The sequence below is a fragment of the Oncorhynchus kisutch genome, linkage group LG10 (assembly GCF_002021735.2).
Source record: "Oncorhynchus kisutch isolate 150728-3 linkage group LG10, Okis_V2, whole genome shotgun sequence".
NCBI lineage: Eukaryota > Metazoa > Chordata > Actinopteri > Salmoniformes > Salmonidae > Oncorhynchus > Oncorhynchus kisutch.
In genome coordinates, this window is record NC_034183.2 from 65,393,275 (window position 1) to 65,415,925 (window position 22,651).

Sequence of the window (22,651 nt, forward strand, 5' to 3'; positions counted from 1 at the left end):
TTTGCTCCAGCTAATTATTAGAATCAGGTGCGCTAGATTAGGACTGTAGTGAAAACCTACAGGACGGTAGCTCTCCAGGAACAGGACTGTAGTGAAAACCTACAGGACGGTAGCTCTCCAGGAACTGGACTGCAGTGAAAACCTACAGGACGGTAGCTCTCCAGGAACAGGACTGTAGTGAAAACCTACAGGACGGTAACTCTCCAGGAACAGGACTGTAGTGAAAACCTACAGGACGGTAGCTCTCCAGGAACAGGACTGTAGTGAAAACCTACAGGACGGTAGCTCTCCAGGAACAGGACTGTAGTGAAAACCTACAGGACGGTAGCTCTCCAGGAACAGGACTGTAGTGAAAACCTACAGGACGGTAGCTCTCCAGGAACAGGACTGTAGTGAAAACCTACAGGACGGTAGCTCTCCAGGAACAGGACTGTAGTGAAAACCTACAGGACGGTAGCTCTCCAGGAACAGGACTGTAGTGAAAACCTACAGGACGGTAGCTCTCCAGGAACAGGACGGTAGCTCTCCAGGAACAGGACGGTAGCTCTCCAGGAACAGGGTTGGAGAGTTATGTGTATACTCACTTTTAAAAAGGACTCTACACATTGGTTGGCTCCTTGACAAAATGTATATATTTCATCTCAATAAAACAATGTAATATAGCTCAAAAACACAACTTCAGAAAAAGTTTAACCTCAATAAAAAATACATTTCATATAAACAATTAAATGAATGTAAAACAGGTTTCCATACAAGCACACAACAGTGTAATGAACACTGTCCTCCCATTGCGTTGGCTTCATTAAGTGTGTGATAGGGTTTGTGTTTGTGTGTGTGTGTGTGCATATGCATGAGAGTGGGTGCTGCCTTGTCCTCCCCTCATCTCCAATAACTCTACAGTACAAACTTTTGATATAAAATAAGAAAAAAAAAGAAAAAAAAGCCAGAGTAGAAACTAGGAAAACTACATCTCCCAGTCTGCCCCCATGATGAAACTGAAAATGCTGGTTGCTGGGGGATGTAGTCTTTGTGGGTCCAAACTCAAATAAGGTCCATGAGAATCTCATCCTCCATGACGGAAGACACCTGGGGCATCCCGGGGGGCTGGGCTCCAGGGCCCCTCTGACCAGCAGCCATCATCATCTGACCTGAGAGAGAGGAGAGAGTTAACCTGGGACAGCAACATGTGCATTGATTACATCATCATAAACACAGTGGTAATAAACTACATACTAACTACTTTTGAGTTACAGATAGAGTCAGCAACGCACAAAGTAAACAGCATTATCGAGCAGACTTGAGCAAAAAACAACAATGTGAAGTGCGAGTCTAAACTGTTCAGCTATCAGGTTGCAGCAAAGTGAAAGGCACCATGCACATACTCTATGAGACAGCATCACTCTAATCTGTGACATCCTCAATTCATCCTGCGGCTGGTGTCAACGCCATATAGCCCAGCCTCAGTCTGATAACCATAGGGAGAGATATGTTCAATCACCCTCCCTTTTGAATTTAGCAGTTTACACACAAAAGCTCAATCATTAGGAAACAATGGCTTCGTAATGACAGATTGCATTGTAAAGCCAATCCGTGCACTGATGTCTAGCTCCAAACTATCTTTACAGTGTGTGATGTGAGTGAAAGGGTCCATGGCTGTAGCTAACCTGCCAGGGGCTGTCTCCACTGGGCCTGCATTTGGGGGCCCGCTCCTGGAGTAGGGTGGACCAGCTGCCCTCCCAGCCCCTGGTGAGGCATCATGCCCTGCATGTGACCAACACCACCCTGCTGAGAGACAGGAACACAACACCTAGGTTACCATCAATCATACAGTAGGTAGGACCTTCATTATCATTAACCAATAGAGACAAGTATTACATATTTAGAAGCCTTTCTAGAGTGTGCAGTGGTGATCTAGCCCTGGCTACAAGACGATGCACTATAATAACAAATGTATTTCATGAATGACGGTCAAGGCTGGTAGAGTTAACTGTTGTGTTCTTACTGGCTGCTGTTGGCTGAGGAGGAGACTGCGCAGCTGTGGATTGGCTCCTGGATTTGGAAGGCGGAGCATGGCACCCTGGGGCGGGGCCTGTCCACCTTGAGCAACCTGGTTGGGCGGAGCACCGGTGACAGGTGGCTGCTGATTAGGTGCGCCGGATGCTCTCATCGTCATCTGGATGGGAAGCAGAGAGTCAGAGGTTTAGAAGAAGGTTGGAGAGATAAGAGCACTAAGTAGAGTGAGACTTTAAATACAGTGCCTTCAAAAAGTATTCACACCCCTTCCCCCTTTTTCATATTTTGTTGTGTTACAGCCTGATTTTAGATTTTGTGTCACTGATCTACACATAAAATAGAATTTTGTTTGTATAAAATATTTGAAAAATAAATACATCTAAACTGAAAAGTATTGAGTCAATAAGTATTCTACCCCTTTTTTTATGGCAAGCCTAAATAAGTTCAGGAGTAAAACTTGGCTTAACAAATCACATAATAAGTTGCATGGACTCACTGTGTGCAATAAGTGTTTAACATGATTCACAAATTACTAGACCATCTCTGTACCCCACACATACAGTACAACCATCTGTAAGGTCCCTCAATCGAGGAGTGAATTTCAAGCACAGATTCAACCACAAAGACCAAGGAGGTTGTTCAATTCCTCACAAAGAAAGGCACCGATTAGTAGATGTGTAAAAACTTTTTTTAAAGCAGACGCTGAATAACCATTTGAGCATGGTGAAGTTATTAAATAGGCTTTGGAAGGTGTATCAATACACCCAGTCACTACGAAGATACAGGCGTCCTTCCTAACTCAGTTGCCGGAGAGGAAGGAAACTGCAAAGGGATTTCACGATGAGGCCAATGGTGATTTTAAAACAGTTACAAAGTTGAATGGTAGTGATAGGAGAACGGAAACCTGTACAGCAGGGATCAAACTAGATTCAGCCGCGGAACGATTTTTTCTTCAGCAGACGGTCAGGGGGCCAGAACATAATAACAAATAATTTGTAGACTTCAAATTGACCGCAAGAAGCCCGAACAGATATAGTATTTGACTCAAATATAATAATTTCAAACCTTGCTTACATTTACACACAATCACATATCTCTCTATTATACATTGGAATAGTTTGGAGATTTCAAAAATTAAAAACACTTGGAGCTGATTTGCTGGTGTTTTTTCAGTCTTATGTCCAACAGAATATATTCTAAAACATGCATCCTGTTTGCAACAAGTCACTTAAAATGTGACAAAAATGAACTTTTTGTCCTGGAAACAAAGTGGGGCAAATACAAATACAACACAACACGACTGAGTACCACTCTTCATATTTTAAAGCATGGTGGTGGCTGCATCATGTTATGTGTATGCTTGTCATCGGCAAGGAATATGGAGTTTTTGGGGATAAAAATAAATGGAATACAGCTATAAGCACAGTCAAAATCATAAAAGAAAACCTGGTTGTCTTCTTTCCAACAGATACTGGGCGAGGAATTCATCTTTCAGCAGGACAATAACCTAAAACATAAGGGCAAATCTACACTGGAGTTGCTTACCAAGACAACAATGAATGTTCCTGAGTGGCCTAGTTACAGATTTGACTTAAATTGGCTTGAAAATCTGTGGCAAGACTTGAAAATGACTGTCTAGCAATGATCAACAATGAACTTGACAGAGCTTGAAGAATTTGAAGAAGAATAATGGGCAAATATAGTACAGTCCAGAAAAGTACCCAGACAGTCTCAGCTGTAATCATTGCCAAAGGTGCTTCTACAAAGTATTAATCAGGGGTGTGAATACTAAGGTGAGAGATATTTCTGTACTTCATTTTCAATAAATTAGCATTTTTAAACACATTTTCACTTTGTCATTATGGGGTATGTGTGTAGATGGGTGAGAAAAAAAATATTGAATCCATTTTGAATTCAGGCTGTAACAAATAAGTCAAAGGCTATGAATACTTTCTGAAGGCTCTGTACATATGATTCATTGGAACGGTGTACCGGGTTCACTTTAAAAAGAGACAGGCCGAATGTAACAATGTAACTCGCTGAACCCAGAACATGCTGGGCAGGCTATATTGGTAGCAGTGAGCACCCATTGAGACAGTGTGAGAGAGTAGCTAACACATGCAGAGTGGAGAGGAGCTGCTCACCAACCAGGCAGGTGCCAAAACGAGCACAGGGAGAGTTTGTACCTGGTAAAGTTCAGTGCATTTTTTAAACATGTATTTTGGGTGAGAGTTTTTGTGTATGTGTGCGAGTCTCACCAGGTTGGCCTGTCTCTGCTGTTCCTCCATCAGAGTGACCTGACTAACAGAGGGCATGCCCACCACCACAGACTGAACAGAGGAGAGAGAGAAGGGGAGGAAGAGAAGGTGCAGAAGGGGAGGAGATGAAAGTCATTGCTGGACATGCAGTCATTGCGGGACATGCAGTCATTGCGGGACAATAGAAACAGGAGGGGAGAGGGAGGAAACGAGGAGTGCACAAGCTGAGACACCACAGGATTAATCACAGTACCTGCTGCTGCACGTTGCCATGGGAGACAGGGATGGGCCCCTGCGGCCGGTTGAGGAAGTTCTGATTGGGTTGAACCTGGCCAGGTGGCCCTGGCATCGGCCCTCCTGAACCTATCTGGAGAAGAGAACCAACAAGGTTACTTTTCTAGTGTAAGGTTTTTAATGAATTTATTTGCAAATTATGGTGGAAAATAAGTATTTGGTCAATAACAAAAGTTTCTCAATACTTTGTTATATACCCTTTGTTGCCAATGACAGAGGTCAAACTTTTTCTGTAAGTCTTCACAAGGTTTTCACACACTGTTGCTGGTATTTTGGCCCAGTCCTCCATGCAGATCTCCTCTAGAGCAGTGATGTTTTGGGGCTGTTGCTGGGCAACATGAACTTTCAACTCCCTCCAAAGATTTTCTATGGGGTTGAGATCTGGAGACTGGCTAGGCCACTCCAGGACCTTAATGCTTCTTACGAAGCCACTCCTTCGTTGCCGGGGTGGTGTGTTTGGGATCATTGTCATGCTGAAAGACCCAGCCACGTTTCATCTTCAATGCCCTTGCTGATGGAAGGAGGTTTTCACTCAAAATCTCACGATACATGGCCCCATTCATTCTTTCCTTTACACGGATCAGTCGCCCTGGTCCCTTTGCAGAAAAACAGCCCCAAAGCATGATGTTTCCACCCCCATATGCTCCACAGTAGGTATGGTGTTCTTTGGATGCAACTCAGCATTCTTTGTCCTCCAAACACGACGAGTTGAGTTTTTGCCAAAAAGTTATATTTTGGTTTCATCTGACCATATGACATTCTCCCAATCTTCTTCTGGATCATCCAAATGCTCTCTAGCAAACTTCAGACGGGCCTGGACATGTACAGGCTTAAGCAGGGGGACACGTCTGGCACTGCAGGATTTGAGTCCCTGGCGGCGTAGTGTTACACTGATGGTAGGCTTTGTTACTTTGGTCCCAGCTCTCTGCAGGTCATTCACTAGGTCCCCCCGTGTGGTTCTGGGATTTTTGCTCACCGTTCTTGTGATCATTTTGACCCCACGGGGTGAGATCTTGCGTGGAGCCCCAGATCGAGGGAGATTATTAGTGGTCTTGTATGTCTTCCATTTCCTAATAATTGCTCCCACAGTTGATTTCTTCAAACCAAGCTGCTTACCTATTGCAGATTCAGTCTTCCCAGCCTGGTGCAGGTCTACAATTTTGTTTCTGGTGTCCTTTGACAGCTCTTTGGTCTTGGCCATAGTGGAGTTTGGAGTGTGACTGTTTAAGGTTGTGGACAGGTGTCTTTTATACTGATAATAAGTTCAAACAGGTGCCATTAATACAGGTAACGAGTGGAGGACAGAGGAGCCTCTTGAAGAAGAAGTTACAGGTCTGTGAGAGCCAGAAATCTTTCTTGTTTGTAGGTGACCAAATACTTATTTTCCACCATAATTTGCAAATAAATTCATAAAAAATCCTACAATGTGATTTTCTAATTGTCTGTCATAGTTGAAGTGTACCTATGATGAAAATTACAGGCCTCTCTCATCTTTTTGAGTGGGAGAACTTGCACAATTGGTGGCTGACTAAATACTTTTTTGCCCCACTGTACTTACAATGGTATTCCTGCCTATCCTAACCTGTCTAATCGTGGAACTGGATGAGACAACACCACCATCTACGACATGTGTCAAACTCAAGGCCACAAGACGATTCAATCCTGCCTGCAGTTTTTTTTTGCTATTTTTTCCGGGCGAAAACCAATCTCAATTAACATTGCAATGACTAAAACCAAATCAAAACTGTGTAGAAATTATAATTGATCTACATTTATAGTCTCTTCACTCTGTCCAGTGTGCTAACAGTCATCGAAAGCTAACAGTCAGGGAGCATCGAAAATTCCAAAAGTGATGGAGGAATATTTTTGCACATTTTGACGGAGAGGAATTATTACCCATTTGAAGTACGGCCCTCCAGACCTCAGTGAAGACAGAATTTGGCCCGCTGGGTAAATTAGTTTGACACCCCTGATCTAGGATCAGGATAAATGCTGTCCGTCTCCTCTATTTTCTCCTCTCTCTTCCCTGTGGACTTCCTATTTAACTCAGTAGCCTGCCTAAAAACACCCAGAGCACACATTAAAGGCCCAGTGCAGTCAAAACGTGATTTTACTGTGTTTTACACACTGAGGTTGGAATAGTACTATGAAAATAATGCTCTTTTAGTGTCAGAGCTGTTTTAAAAGACATTCTGAAATGGGTTGGCATTTTGGCCTACCTGGTGACATCACCCGGCAGTAAAAAGTTCCAAACCTCTCTGCCAATAAGAGCTAGTTAAGTTTTCCCCTCTTCACTCAGACCATGCCCAGACAGCTTAAGAAAATGCTCTTTGCTAAGAAGCTATTTTCTTTTACAATTTTAACTAGGGATGTGCATGTATTCAAATACTTGTCAACAAAAAACATCATAAGCCTATTTTAACACTGAAAAAGCCCTTTCTAAATTAAATGTAACATTTCAAATAATTAATAAAACATTTTCTGTATAGTTTTTAATAAAACAAACTTTACAATGTAGTTATGACATGCTCCCCAGAAGAAGAAAAAAAAAAGAGGTATTCTTCTTGTGTAGCTTATTATTTATGTTGGCCAATCAAAGCTGTGAAGAGTCTCAATGTGTAGAAAGTGGAGTGAGAGTTTACTAATACATGCGAGATGGAATAAAATTATGTAATTAAAAGTTAGCGAAATGAGAAGAGGTAGGCTACAACGAGCATCCAACAAATAGGTTGTTGTTAGCCTAGCTAACTATAACAGTCTCTCTCTCTCCCTCCGGTCCCATCTCACATACACCGCCCCCTCTGCAGCATTTTTTTAAACCTTTATTTAACCAGGCAAGCCAGCCTCTCTCCTTCAGGCAGCAGTGCTCAGGTTAAAGTTTAAAAACCACATGCATTTAGAATATCCAGATATCTGACTAATATTCATGATACTATTCGAATAGTGAAATTTTTTCTAACACCATCCATAATTATATATATATATATATATATTTTAACCTTTATTTAACCAGGCAAGTCAGTTAAGAACAAATTCTTATTTTCAATGACGGCCTGGGAACAGTGGGTTAACTGCCTGTTCAGGGGCAGAACGACAGATTTGTACCTTGTCAGCTCAGGGATTTGAACTTGCAACCTTCCGGTTACTAGTCCAACGCTCTAACCACTAGGCTACCCTGCCGCCCCATTTCTTGAATACAATCACAGTAAGGTACTTCATTGTTACCAAGAAATGATTTGATATTGAGAGAAAAACAGCTGCATTGGACCTTTAACATCAAGTCATCTGTATGGTTCAGGGAAAATATTCAATTTGGGTCTTTCACGGTTAAAAAATCATATCTAAATCACCAGTAACACTATTCCAGAGCCACGTCTGGGAAAAAAATACCCCAAACAACGATCAAATAATTGAAATTTTAATTGTGTTGAGATTGCCATAGCAATTCTCCATTAGCAATGCAGCTTTGAATATGTAATGGGACACAAGGTCTCCGTCTTCGATAAATAAACACGGTCTAACATGTTTTTCACTCAAATTTGCAGCATGAGTAGACAGGCGGCATCAACTATAAGGGGAGCAGAAAGGCTGTGAGGATATAAAGTCTTGTAGACCACAGGCAGGTTGGATTTGTAACTGAGGCATTCCGTTTCTGTCACAAAATCTGCACGCTAAATGTTAACCTGAAGGAAAACACGGTATCCTAACGGTTGTTAGAATTGTGTTGACTGTAATCGAGATCAAACCAGAAATGACAAGGGGTGGTGCTCTCAAACAGGAAAACATTTTCCGCAGGTAGCCTAGTGGTTAGAGCGTTGGACTAGTAACCGAAAGGTTGCAAGATCGAATCCCCGAGCTGACAAGGTAGAAATCTGTCGTTCTGCCCCTGAACAAGGCAGTTAACCTACCGTTCCTAGGCCGTCATTGAAAATAGGAATTTGTACTTAACTGACTTGTCTAGTTAAAAAGGTAAAAAAATATTTTTAAAATAAAAATTGGCCACGTCATTGGCCCAAGACTGCTCTTGGGAAGCCCTTCCACTGTGCTGGCTAGTATAGCTCCAGTTACTAGCATGTATACTACCACCTTTCCTCCAGGTTGAATCCCTTCATTCCCTCCTAACTCACAGTGGTGCTGCTGGACCTGTCCGTCTGACGCACCGAGCAGTGTTTGTGGTTGTTGATGACCCGTGTCTGTATGACTCACCGAGCGGTGCTGCTGGACCTGTTTGTGGTTGGTGATGACCTGTCGGATGCCGTTGACGAAGCCACTCTGGTCGTTGGGGATGAGGCCCATGAAAATCCTCTTCTTGGAGGAGTAGAGCAGCATGAGCACCCGCACCTCACAGGGGGCGCTGTGGGGGAAGTGGACGCACCCCGCCTGCAGCCAGAGGGGGGACATAGGTCAGAACTGTCTGTCAGTCTGTCACAGCCCTCGTCATAGTTCAAGTGACACAAAACCAGTCAATCTGACCTGAATTTAATCGGACCTGGGTAAATCTCACAGGCTGCATGCAGTTTTTCTATGACGCCCGACAGCGTTGAAAATCTCTGTAGACGTTTACTAAATGATGAACATGGTGCCCCCTCTAGTGTTCTCAGAGTGTAACTGCAGCCTATTTATATCTGCCTAGTCCATCTAGTGCACAATGGAGGGAACTGCTGATGTCTATTGTTGAGACTCCACTGTATTGAATATTGAGACAGAAAAGGATAGGGACAAACGGCAGCAAAAATAGAGCATGTGAAGCAGAAGAGCTGGACTTACAAATCCAGTGGCCATGATACGATAAAGACCTTTTAGTGACTCCACATCTTTGTTGGTGAAGAGAAACTGAACCATTCTAGAGTTTCTGAAGAGGGGACCGAGTGTTGTCTGGGGAGGGAGAAAGACTTTATTTAGATGTCTGTATTCTCAATGTCATAGAGTCATTTCTGAACACACACACACACACACACACAACACACACACACACACAACACACACAGAGAGGGTTCTCTCACCAGTAGCTGTTGTGGGATCAATTGCATGATGAGCTTCTGTGGCCACTGGTCGGCATTTCTGTCATGAAGAACAGGGAACAAACCAATCAGAACTCTTCATACATATTGCAATACACACAATGACCAATCAGTGCAGCTGACACTGGCATGATATCAAAGATAGTTGCAGTGAAACACTCACAGGTTCTCTCCTTGGTTGACTTGCACCTGGCAGGGCAGGGAGCGAGTGAGTTTGGTATTGGAATCCATAGACGAGGCTTTAGGCTTCTGAAGTGATGGATGGAGAGAGGGTGGGGGAGGTAGGGAGGGAGGAGAGGAATGGAGGGATGTTTGGAGAAACAGAAGGAGAGGTTTGGAAGTTAGCATACAGAGTGACCAGGGGGCTTCGATCCTACACCCAGGGGCACCGTTTGAATAATAACCTCCATGTTAGAAATGACCCAACATGCAAAACAGTGCTGCCAGTGGAACATTGTGAAGAGGATGGATGGCGCCAATCCTACAGGAAAATAAGCAGCGTTCATCTTCAGGGGATCAATAGTGGATCAATAGTTAATCAATCCCAGATCGGTCAGCTCTGCTGCAGTCCCTGTTGACCATTACTACTGCATTGTGTTGGGATTAAAGACCAGATGTATGGGTTCTTTATATGTGTACTGTACAGCATTTGGGAGGACTCTGGTGGATTAGAGGAGACTAAGATATGATCCAGCAATATCCTGACCTGAACAAGGAAGATATACAAATCTAACCTGAATGCTGCATCTATTGATACGTGACTTCAGATGCACTTTAGTGACCTGTGGCAATACTATGTCTATTGTCCACGTGTTTGGGGATGTTGTGGTCTAACTGTGTGTTGGTTACAGTGTGTAGGCTTGCTGCACATTGTTGTGTGATAGAGTTTCATGGTCAACAGGTATCACAGAAGAAGTAGTGCAAATCAGTCAATACTTAGTGATTATTGACCAAGTCAGGTTTTCAAATGGCTTGGAAACACAAACATCTCCAGAGTTGATTAGTATTTTAGATCATTCAAATCCATGTTCCCCTACAACAGGTTCAACCATGTCAAGTAACTCCATCACTTTCATCTGAGGTGAAATCCATCACAAAGGTATAGTATGATTATTCACGTCATAATCAATGACAGTTGATTCAATCAGTTCCAAGCATAGCTTTGTTGCAGACCTTATAACATTTCTTTCCAAGGTCAGAGGATGACTTGAAAACACAAATAGAAGACGTATAGACCTCTTCAGCAGCATGTTTAAACCAAGTTCTAGTTTCCCTCACCTCTTGCCACTCCAGTACCCCACTCCATGCTACAATCTTATTGGCAACGCCTTGCTGCTGTCCTCCAATCGGATTTGCCTGGGCTGCAGACACACCAGGCTATCAGAAGAAAATGAGAGAAAGAGAAAGCGTTAGATGGAGAGAAAGACAACTTGACTGGAGGCAGAGAAGTTGAATATTGATGTGGAGTATTGTGGGAAGATGATGCAACATATAGACAGGCCTCACCATGCCAGGCTGTGAGGATGGGGGCGTCTGCTGATTGGCTGTGGGCTGCTGCTGCTGAGGGGGCACTGGCTGCTGCTGATTAGGCTGTGGTTGTCCCGGCGGCTGGACTTGTTGCTGCTGCGGGGGAGGGGCTTGTTGCTGAGGCAACATGGGTGTGGAAACTATGGTGACTGTGGATAGGCTGGGCTGACTGGAGGGAGCCAACTTCACTCCTGCTACAGATGGGAGAGTTGACTGACCGCTGAATGGGGGACCAGGATTGACCATGCCTGGGACTGGATGGGGGATGCCAAAAAAGACAAGGTAACAGATATAATAGACCCCTCATATTCAACTCTGGAATTCGAAGCCAGTTCAGTACTGTGCCCCCCCCCCCCCCATTCTAACCCTCTAATCGGGGACTGATTTTGACCTGGTGCATTTAATTATCAGGTAGAACAGAAAACCTGCAGGCTCCGGACCTCGTAGGGTAAGAGGTGAACACCCCTGTAATAGACTAACAATCAACCTGGGCTGATGATCAACCATACTGGTGACAGAGGATAGAAGAATACAGGCTATTGGTACTCACAGCGACTCTTCTGGTTGTTGGCTGCCTCTACAGCCATCTGTGCAGCTGCCTGGGCCGCGTTAAGGGAAGGTGGGGGCTGACAGGGCAGCAAGAGAGGGAGAGAGATCACTGTGTCAGCTAAGAGCCTGTCAATCCAATGTTGATGGGCTGGTAAAGGCTACCAAGTTAAAACATATCTTCAGTACCTGATATGGATGGGCCGTGCTTATTGGTGGAGGAGCCTGCGAGGCGGGACCAAGAGGAGGCTGACTAACAGGCAGGGGTTGAGGGGGTAGAATTGGTTTGAGAGGGCCCGATCCTCCCCCTGATGACACTGGAGAAAGAAACATCATAGAATTTGATGGGCCGATACTGGCTTCAATCAATCTGTTCTCTGTCAATTATTTTGAGTGCTGCTCCTCACCAGGAAGTGAGATACCCCTAACCAGGATCATGTGGAAGGGGTCTTGGCTGTAGTCTGGGTGGGGGTCGACCTGTCCCCCGACTGGTGACGCCCTGTCGAACAGCGCCCGTAACGCTGGCAGTTTCCGTGGCGACACCACAGAAAAATGAATCCCTCTCTGAGGAAGAGGCACAAGGTTATTATGGGATATCAGCAGCCATTAATAAGTACAGAAGTCACATTCCCCAAAATGCCCCAGCGGGTAGTATATACAGGCTATGTTACTTACATCTCTGATGATCTTGACCAGATTGTCTGCAGTGCAGCCCGTATAGCTGACACTCTCCACGGCAGGGAGCAGGTATGGCGGAGAGTTACACAGCAGCACACAGACTTTGTGTGTCTGACCTCTGATTAATAGAGACAAGAGACATATGCTAGTGTATGTGTGTGTGTCTACTAAACTCAGCAAAAAAAGAAACGTCCCTTTTTCAGGACCCTGTCTTTCAAAGATCATACGTAAAAATCCAAATAACTTCACAGATCTTCATTGTAAAGGGTTTACTGCTGATATCCCATAATAACCTTGTGCCTCTTCCTCAGAGAGGGATTCATTTTTCTGTGGTGTCGCCACGGAAACTGCCAGCGTTACGGGCGCTGTTTCCCATGCTTTAAAAAAAATACAATAATTTACCCCTTTTTCATGGTATCCAATTGTTGTAGTAGCTACTATCTTGTCTCATCGCTACAACTCCCGACTCATGCCTCCTTGCAGCATGCCTAAGGCACGTTCACGCAGATGACCCTGGGCATCTTTCTTTTGGTGTTTTTCAGAGTCAGTAACTGTGACCTTAATTGCCGTCTCGGGAGAGACGAAGGTTGAAAGTCATGCGTCCTCCGATACACAACCCAACCAGCCGTACTGCTTCTTAACACAGCGCGTATCCAACCCGGAAGCCAGCCGCACCAATGTGTCGGAGGGTACACCGTGCACCTGGCAACCTTGGTTAGCGCGCACTGCGCCCGGCCCGCCACAGGAGTCGCTGGTGCGCGATGAGACAAGGACATCCCCCAAGGACAGCCCTCCCTAACCCGGACGACGCTAGGCCAATTGTGCGTCGCCCCACGGACCTCCCGGTCGCGGCCGGTTACGACAGAGCCTGGGCGTGAACCCAGGGACTCTGATGGCACAGCTGGCGCTGCAGTACAGCGCCCTTAACCACTGCGCCACCCGGGAGGCCCTGTTTCCCATGCTTGTTCAAGGAACCATTAACAATTCATGAACATGCACCTGTAGAACGGTCGTTAAGACTAACAGCTTACAGACAGTAGGCAATTAAGGTCACAGTTACTGACTCTGAAAAACACCAAAAGAAATATGCCCAGGGTCATCTGCGTGAACGTGCCTTAGGCATGCTGCAAGGAGGCATGAGGACTGCAGATGTGGCCAGGGGAATAAATTGCAATGTCCGTACTGTGAGACGCCCAAGACAGCGCTACAGGGAGACAGGACGGACAGCTGATCGTCCTCGCAGTGGCAGACCACGTGTGACAACACCTGCACAGGATCGGTACATCCGAACATCACACCTGCGGGACTGGTACAGGATGGCAACAACAACTGCCCGAGTTACACCAGGAAAGCACAATCCCTCCATCAGTGCTCAGACTGTCCACAATAGGCTGAGAGGCTGGACTGAGGGCTTATAGGCAGGGGGCTGTTGTAAGGCAGGTCCTCACCAGACATCACCGGTAACAACGTCACCTATGGGCACAAACCCACCTTCGCTGGACCAGACAGGACTAGCAAAAAGTGCTCTTCACTGACGAGTTGCGGTTTTGTCTCACCAGGGGTGATGGTCGGATTCGCGTTTGTTGTCGAAGGAATGAGGGTTACACCGAGGCCTGTGCTCTGGAGCAGGATGGATTTGGAGGTGGAGGGTCCGTCATGGTCTGGGGCAGTGTGTCACAGCATCATCGGACAGAGCTTGTCGTCATTGCAGGCAATCTCAACGCTGTGCGTTATAGGGAAGACATCCTCCTCCCTCATGCGGTACCCTTCCCGCGGGCTCATCCTGACATGACCATCCAGCATGACAATGCCACCAGCCATACTGCTCATTCTGTGTGTAATTTCCTGCAAGACAGGGACGTCAGTGTTCTGCCATGGCCATCGAAGAGAGGACCTGGGATCAGAGGGTGAGGGCTAGGGCCACTCCCCCCAGAAATGTCAGGGAACTTGCAGGTGCCTTGCTGGAAGAGTGGGGTAACATCTCACAGCAAGAACCGGCCAAATTGGTGCAGTCCATGAGGAGATGCACTGCAGTACTTAATGCAGCTGGTGGCCACACCAGATACTGACTGTTACTTTTGATTTTGACTTCCTCCCCCCTCCCTTGTTCAGGGACACGTTATTCCATTTCTATTAGTCAATAGTTAGTGACTAATAGTTTCTATTAGTCACTTGTGGAACTTGTTCAGTTTATGTCTCAGTTGTTGAATCTTGTGTAAATATTTGTATGAACATAACATGTTAAGTTTGCTAAAAATAAACACAGTTGACAGTGAGGGCATTTCTTTTTTTTGCTGAGTTTAGTAATAAAAGAAGAACTCACATTTGCTCCCTCATCTTTTTGAAGTCATCAAAGAGCTGCAAGGCCACAGACAGACCCTCTGCGATGAGACTACAGCTCTCTGCTCCTCCTCCCATGAACCTGACAGAGACAAAGTTACACATTGATCAAGGAAGATTAATACTAACGAATCTTAACATGTCCTTCTAAATAGCATGACAAAAACAAATCTTACTGGATGCTGTCAATCCACGAGACAAACTCAAAGGCTGAGCTGGTTGGTGCGTGACACTGGACGTAGGATTCAGGAGCACAGTCCACTGTGTTGAACACAACAAGACCATACTGTGTGCCTCCATACTGAGAGAAGAGGAGAGAATTGGCATTGTTGTTCTCATACCTTCTTAAATAAAGAGTAAGTAAATAGTAATAACCGTAAGGAGAAAACAAAGTTGAATTAAGACTCACATCTCCTCCAAAGTCTGTCTCTGCTGGAGGGCCTCCATTGAAGTACCTGTGATGATGGGACAGGGACCAAGTCAGGACTCCACAGAGCGATATTGTACATACCCAATGAAGCAAAAAGTACAATTGAAGTCCACTTACTCGATTGCAGGTAGTATGTAATGTTTTCTGAGGGATTCAAAATAGGGGCCGAGGTTTGCAGTTCCTTCGATGACGAACACCACGTCTGCCACTTGATTGGCGCCAGGTTTAATGGGCAGGTCCATGATCTAGATGGAGAAAAAAAAGTTGACTAGTTTAATCAGTTAATGGGCCATAACAAAAGTTGCTCTCTCTTTGATCACTGGTTGTGACAGGTATGCATAACATACTGTGATATGTTACCTAGGTTTACGTTATGATTAGCTAACTATTTAACAATACTTCACATTGAACACTCGATCTTGATAAAAACGAAATGCATGGAATAGCAGATGGAAAGTTGTCCATCAGTCCAGAATCAGTTGCCCAAATCATTATGCCAAATCAGGCATAATGCGTTAGGCAGAAGATAAGAACTAGACAGGCATAAAATGCATAATTAGCTACACTCCTTTGGTCGTTTTTAGCTGGACAACTATAAATAAACGTATACTGATGGACCACGGCTACTGATTATGCTCAGTCAAAGCATCCTAAAGTTACGTGTGTGTGTGTGTGTGTTCATTTACCCCTTGCAACGGAAACCGTTTAAGAACCAAACGGGAGCAAAAAAATTAAAAAACGGGGAGGGTCCTACCTGAATTCGCCTAATATAAACTATTGTTCGTGGCAAAACGTTTTCCGTTTGGAGTAAAAGGTAGAATCAGCGTAATGAACACACACCCCCAGTCAGCCAACGTTAGCTTAGCTCCCGCTACCTTTTGTACATCAATGACCAGCAACTCTTACATTCACTATAAAGTTATACAGCTAACAGTAATGTGGTTAACATGTCAAACATTTTAATAGACTAATATAAAAGCTTTAGTAAGCGAAGTAGAAATTCAATTTATCGTGGGCATGTAGACATTATAGCATTAGTGAGGTGGACACAAGCCAATGCTAGCCAAAGGATTTCATTAATTGCGTTCAGCTAGCTAGAGGGCTACTCACCTGGCGGTATTTAGCCGTCAGCCAAATAATTGTGTTTTAGACGAGGCCAAATACTTAAATTGTACAGTTAATAAAACGAAACCATTGTCATTTTGACACACAAAGTAGGCCGTGCCGAAAACAAACCACTAGTCAAACGTTCTGTTATCGACATCTCAGGCCTGGTTGAGCTTGAAAATGGACCATAAGGGATGCTCAATCAACAACCGAGCAACTGATCAAGAACTGATTGACCTCTCTATGGCTGCCATGAGGGACCTAAGCGGTAACGGACAGTCCTGGCAGTCAGTGACAGTCCTATCATTTATACCAAATTGATGACATTTACAGTGAAATTATAGAGACATATAATATGAGATATTATTTATTTGCCATATATGCCATACCGCCTTGTTACACCAGAGGTCAGCACAGTCTGCTAGTCTTAGAAAATGACTAGGCCTTGAAGGCAGTGAGCTGCATGATTTGAGACAACAGGCAAGGAAGTGATACATCAGTGATTATAGTGTCCATGTATCCAGTACATCAAGCATAAACCTATACGTCCTGTACGTTTACATAGGTTGTGAAATGGGCCTACAGGTTCTGCCTAACCCCCTTGCCAACGTAATATTTTTATAACCAGGACATGTCTCGATCACCTCCTATCCTCTGTGCTGAAATAAGCACATAATTACTGGGGCGGCCTTCAGCGAGCTAACCTGTTGTCAAATCAACACAATGCGCCACGAGCGAAACCTGTGAACGGAACGCAACGGGCGCTGTGTTTCTCTCATCCAACAATATAATCTATTCCCCTGTGGCACTGTGAGCCAGTCAGCACAGCCCAGCGAACAGCAAAGGGCATCAGAGCTCATCAAATTCAATCCCACAGAAACAATGTTCTGAATCCATTTAACCCAATTTAAAGCAGTGCAAGGCGCTGTAAAGTGGCAGCGGTTCTATTTAGGCCATGGGCAAACATCAAGTGAGGGCCACATCATGGGCGCTGGCTCCCAGTGACCTTAGCAGGGTTTGTGCGGGGCCAGGAGTGTGCCCAAGGCTATCCTTTGGTCCCAAACACGTTGAACCCACACAGCCTTTCATTCTGACTTAAGCACAGTGGCCAAATTAATTCCGGTAAAGGGACCGTGTGTCCATCCCTTTCGAGGACCCTTTGATGTATTTTGTAGCTCTGAGGGAAGTGCAGTTTGTCACTGCTTTTGAAATTCAATTGGCAGAACCGGCAGTTCTCCTGCAATTAGAAAAGCTTACAACTCCTGATGTGGTTGGAAAACAAATTTTGTCACTGTTGTATTTTGACTTCCTCTTGGTGATGAGAAATGGCATATTGCTTTAGGGGACTGTTCTGTGGGGTTTGATCATTTTTCTCTATCAGGTGCTTTGATTGTCCTGTCTGGTTGTTCCAGGGGGAGTGTAGTATAGACGATCCCTCTTTTGACCGGCTCCTCCAGCTGGGAGAGAGGGGACCATCTGGTTCTCAACAGGTAATCACCACCAACACACTGATACACCTGACATACAGACAGAACTGGGTTACGACAAATAACTGACACTGATTTTGGAAAACGGTATTAGGTCAAAACACAAATAAACACACACACACACACACACACACACACACACACACACACACACACACACACACACACACACACACACACACACACACACACACACACACACACACACACACACACACACACACACACACACACACACACACACACAGAGGTTATTTCTAATTCTGGGGTGACATTTATGAAGGTATAAAAAAAAAGTTAAATTCATAGGGAGTGGACTGAAAAGTGTAGCCATATTGCATATGATGAGTCTTACACCGCACAGTGAATATTTATATTTTTGTCACATAGATATGAGGTTTACATTCCCTTTATCTACATGGTTTCATTGCTAAATTCAAAAACACCAAAGGCTCACCCACAGCAATGACATGTATATTTAATGAGATAACAGAATACATTACCATTATATATAGTAATGAGTAATATATTAGCAATAATGCGTAGCTGACAGCTTCCTAATAAATCCCTCCAGTGTGATAGAAACAGCTCTATGTAATGTATTGCACACACCTCCCCCAGTCTCTCTCCCTCCCTCTCTGCTTCTTTCAGCTCACTGAACTGAGTGAAATGTCTTTCCGACTAAATAAAAAAAAATGCACGGTGGGAACGTTGCCATGGAGACAGCAGTTCCCCCGGCCCCTTCACCCACCTCCAGCCCCCCCCCCCCCCCAGCAGTTTGTGGTGTTGTAGCAGTGCTAACTGGTGTTTCTGCACTTCTGTGTGTATGTGTGTGTGTTGTTCTGAACTGTTCTCATGCTGCTCACACTGTCAAAGTGCTGCAGGTGCCCCGTTCGCCCCTAGACAAGTGTGTCTATATACAGACCTGTTCTCCTCCGCCTCTCCCTCACACACACACACTCACTCTCACACACACACTCTTTCGCTTCCATTCCTTGTCTTTTTAATTCATCTCCTCATCCACTCCCTGCCTTCCCCTTTCTCTGTGTCATTCCCCCTCACTCTCTTAATCCTTTCCTACTCCTATCTCTTTGTGTCACACACACACGTGCATGCAAGCGCGCACACACACTTCCCCCTCGGTTGGTGTAGCAGAGTTTCAGTGTGCTGATAGTGAGCATGACTGTAATGCTCAGTTCATAAGGGTATAATCACTGCATAACTTCCCTGGCATTTATATGACTACTAGAAAAGACTCACAAAGCAACAGTAGGTGGCAGACCAGAAAAAGACACACTCAAGGCAGGCAGCAGCACTCCACTTTGCATTTAGATAAAGTGAAGACACAACAAAGAATTCATGACAAAATAATTACACATGACGATAATACACAGTAGGAAAGAGAGGGAGGAAGGTCCTATAGGTTCAAAGAAGATTCCATACAGTATGGATACAGATATATATATAGGTCCAGTGTGTGTGTAGGCTACTGTATACGTACATAATACACAAGGCACACACACACACACACCTACTTCACACACAGTGATTAATAAACAAACACACACAGAATGAGGCTGGATGATACATATCCTTTATTTCCATGATCATTGCTTCAGCCACATCATCTCCCACACATTCACCTACATCATCTTCCTCTTCACCCTCCTCCCCCTAGCTCTCTGGCTGAAACAAGCATCCTGACTGAATGTCTCACTTCTGTTCAAATGTCTATTTATCCATTTAACCCATATAAAAAAGGAAACTTCTGAAGAAATTATATTTGTTTTAAAGAATCAAAAATGAAATCAGGAATAACTATTTAATGAAGATATACAGGATAAACAATGTTATTTATCATCGTTGTTTTGATTACAGAGAGAACGATTGCTAGGTCTCCATTTTCGTCATCAGTAGTATTAATATCAAGTTCATTGTCAGGTTTTGCTTAAAGCATCACGTATCTAATTTTCATTGCATCAAGTTGACATCATTCATGTTAATATAAGCATGCACACATGTTTCCCCATGTCCATTCAGAACTGCACTAACACTGAGAGAGACAGAGGAGAGAGGAGTCCTACACACAGAGAGAGCGGGCAAAATGGAGGGAGGCGGAGAGAGGGGGTGAATGGCTGTGTGGAGAGAGAGGGAAGTGGGGAAAAGGGAGTTTTCAGAAATAGAGTGGGAGAACAAGCAATCAAAGAGAGTGAGAGACAGGTATAGAAAGAGATAAAGGGAAAAGAGAAAGGTATATTGAGAGAGAGAGAGCGGCAGGCAGGCATAGAAAGAGATAAAGGGGCAAGAGAAAGGTATATTTAGAGAGAGAGAGAGAGAGAGGTATAGAGAGAGAGAGAGAGAGAGAGAGAGAAAGGTATATTTAGAGAGAGAGAGAGAGAGGGAGAGAGAGAGGTATATTTAGAGAGAGAGAGAGAGAGAGAGGTATATTTAGAGAGAGAGAGAGAGAGAGAGGTATATTTAGAGAGAGAGAGAGAGAGAGAGAGAGAGAGAGAGAGAGGGGTATATTTAGAGAGAGAGAGAGAGAGAGAGAGGGGGGGGTATATTTAGAGAGAGAGAGAGAGAGAGAGGTATATTTAGAGAGAGAGAGAGAGAGAGGTATATTTAGAGAGAGAGAGAGAGGTGGAGGGTAATACTGAGAGCACACTAGCAACCGCCAGTGCTGAGTGAGTGCTAACACCACAGTGTTATGGGGCAGAGGATCATGTGGACTGTGAGGGATAGAGACAGAGCCTGGAGATAGGCCAATGGATCAATACTATAGTATCTACTTATACAGGCAGATCAATGACCTCCCAGAACAACCTGAGCAGACATACAGTTCCAGATGGAAAACTTCTGGCTATGATATGGGATATACGGCTTTAATCTGTGTACATACCAAGCATACCAGTAAGCATCCCTGCACTTCCTTGGCCTGAAGTTGGAATAGTAACTGGATCCCCCTGAATGCGTTTAAGGGGAAATGGCAGCCATAGCATTAGTAGTGCTAACTGTTAGTTGAGGTTATAGTAGCAGAAGTGGTGGTAGACATGGTTCTCTCATGGCAGTAGCCACATGGTGCTTAAAGAGGAAGTGCAGAGCGTAAACAGGGGGTCATCGTATTTCACTAAAGATAAAGGACATGGCTACCCCCTCTCTGTCTCCCTGTTTGGAGGGACTGCTAGGGGACATAAAAGAGTCTACCTCAAGTAATGAAAACGTATCTAACATCACGGTGCCAACTGGTTTCCCCTCAGACACACAGTACACATTTACTAAAAGTAGTACACAACCAACACAGTTACTTAGATCAGGCAGGGGGGGGGGGGGCACTTTTGAGTGACGGACAGCTGATCTGGGAAACAACACACACAATACACTCTAATCTCTGTGAGAGACCGACTGTTCATCAGGGATCATAAGTATCCCACTCCCTACCAAGTGCAATGGGTCCTACACACAAATGGTTCCTCTAAGACACACAGGACAGAAGACACATTTTGTTCAAAGACAGGAGTTTCAGTCTGTGGATGCTAGGAATGGTGTGGGGCCGCGAGGACAGGTAGAAGATAGGGACGTCATGAGCACAGAAACGTGTCACACAGAAGGTCACAGTGACACACACACAAACATACAGGCATACACACACAGACGCACACGAATACAAAACACACACACAAACACAGAAATACACACAAATCAAAGCAACACAAATGTGTGTGTCCTTCTAACGTTGTCGTCCAGTCGGAGACATGATGGACTGCAGACAATTTTAATATTTTCAAATTAAATAATGTCTTTCCGAAAAACAAAATCTTGGAATGATAGAAAAATTGGATATAATGGTGAAATCCTTCCCTGTAGGATACATTTCCAGTAAGTGCACTCCAAGCCGAGCAGGTCCGTCCTCATCACAGTTCCCCTGTAGAGTCCTCTGGGGTAAAGTCTGCCAGTATGTCCAAACAGGGGAACACTATTCCTGTAACAACCCAAGGCGCTCAAATAGTTCAGGTCTTCAAGTACTCACAGTCACATCCTTAGTGGATCGTAAAAAAATGGTATGGATAAATTCCTTTCTGGATGATTATATTACACAACCCCCAAAACCAAACAAATAGGAAAATAAAAGCAAATTCACATTAATGAGCACCATGAAGAAGGTGACAAAATAATGAGGCGAAGGGACACATTTCAAGGTTACGTAACATGCTTCAGCAGATGGGTTCATCCACATTTCTCCCTCCCCTGACATCAATAATAACGACCAGCAAAGGTTCCTTCCTCCAGCTAAAAGAAGCCAGAAAAGCCCAGATCCAGAGGGTAGGCCCAAACCACTAGAGTCTCCACAACTGATGTTTGTCCTGCTGGAAACACTACATGGATGTTTCTTAACTCCTACACTTGTATACTAATGGCCTAAAGTAAAGCATTGGCATGGTTTGTCTTTTGAAGTCCATACAGAGCAGAAACCTTAGGCCCAGGTTTGATTGGAGGGAGAAATGTGCATCATCACACTCCTTCTGGATGAATTACTGGCACTAACCTGAAGCACTGTGTGTGTGTATGTGTGTGTGTGTGTGTGTGTGTGTGTGTGTGTGTGTGTGTGTGTGTGTGTGTGTCAGCGTTCTAAGTGTTGCTTGTATAGAATGTAGATTCTGTTTTCCTGTGCTTCGTTGCGACAGGACAGGAGCTGGTATATTCAGCAGTAGCAGTAGAATAGCAGTCGATGTGTCTCCTTATCTCTCTTTGTTTGATGGAGAGAATTATTCACAGATGAGCAGAAAGAAAGGAAAGTCTGGAACTGGAAAGATGATAATAACCTGGGGAGAAGAGGAAAAAGAGAGAGATAAAGTAGGAGAGACAGTGCGGATGAGAAGATACATAAACAGAGAACAGAGCCTTAGAGTACAGTAAGTCAGGGGGTGAGGTACATAACATCTAGATGGTACA

General features: G+C 44.5%; 2 protein-coding genes across 8 annotated transcripts in view; both read right to left on the bottom strand.

Moving 5' to 3' along the window:
• Window positions 1-609: 609 nt before the first annotated feature.
• Window positions 610-16,497, bottom strand: LOC109883867 (mediator of RNA polymerase II transcription subunit 25). Of its 6 annotated transcripts, none has more exons than XM_031834764.1 (20): window positions 16,218-16,497; window positions 15,225-15,352; window positions 15,087-15,132; window positions 14,854-14,978; window positions 14,661-14,759; window positions 12,335-12,455; window positions 12,067-12,223; window positions 11,849-11,976; window positions 11,664-11,739; window positions 11,093-11,367; window positions 10,865-10,963; window positions 9,750-9,835; window positions 9,569-9,626; window positions 9,333-9,440; window positions 8,772-8,945; window positions 4,525-4,638; window positions 4,272-4,343; window positions 2,003-2,173; window positions 1,665-1,785; window positions 610-1,148 (listed from the first exon to the last, which is right to left on the bottom strand). In XM_031834764.1, exons 2-20 carry the CDS (start codon window positions 15,347-15,349, stop codon window positions 1,042-1,044), a joined length of 2,262 nt encoding a protein of 753 aa, XP_031690624.1. In that variant the 5' UTR covers window positions 15,350-15,352; window positions 16,218-16,497; the 3' UTR covers window positions 610-1,041. The 6 variants fall into 6 exon arrangements, with proteins under 6 accessions (XP_031690624.1, XP_031690626.1, XP_031690625.1 ...); XM_031834766.1 differs by having other exon boundaries at window positions 11,664-11,712; window positions 16,218-16,409; XM_031834765.1 differs by having other exon boundaries at window positions 9,750-9,832; window positions 16,218-16,409.
• A 2,776-nt stretch (window positions 16,498-19,273) lies between these two features.
• Window positions 19,274-22,651, bottom strand: part of LOC109883865 (synaptotagmin-C) — a 43,860-nt gene continuing 40,482 nt past the window's right edge. For both annotated transcript variants that reach the window (XM_031834770.1, XM_031834771.1), the window contains exon 13: window positions 19,274-22,521. The gene's annotated coding sequence lies outside the window, so the exon portion shown is untranslated. The remainder of the gene's footprint in view (window positions 22,522-22,651) is intronic.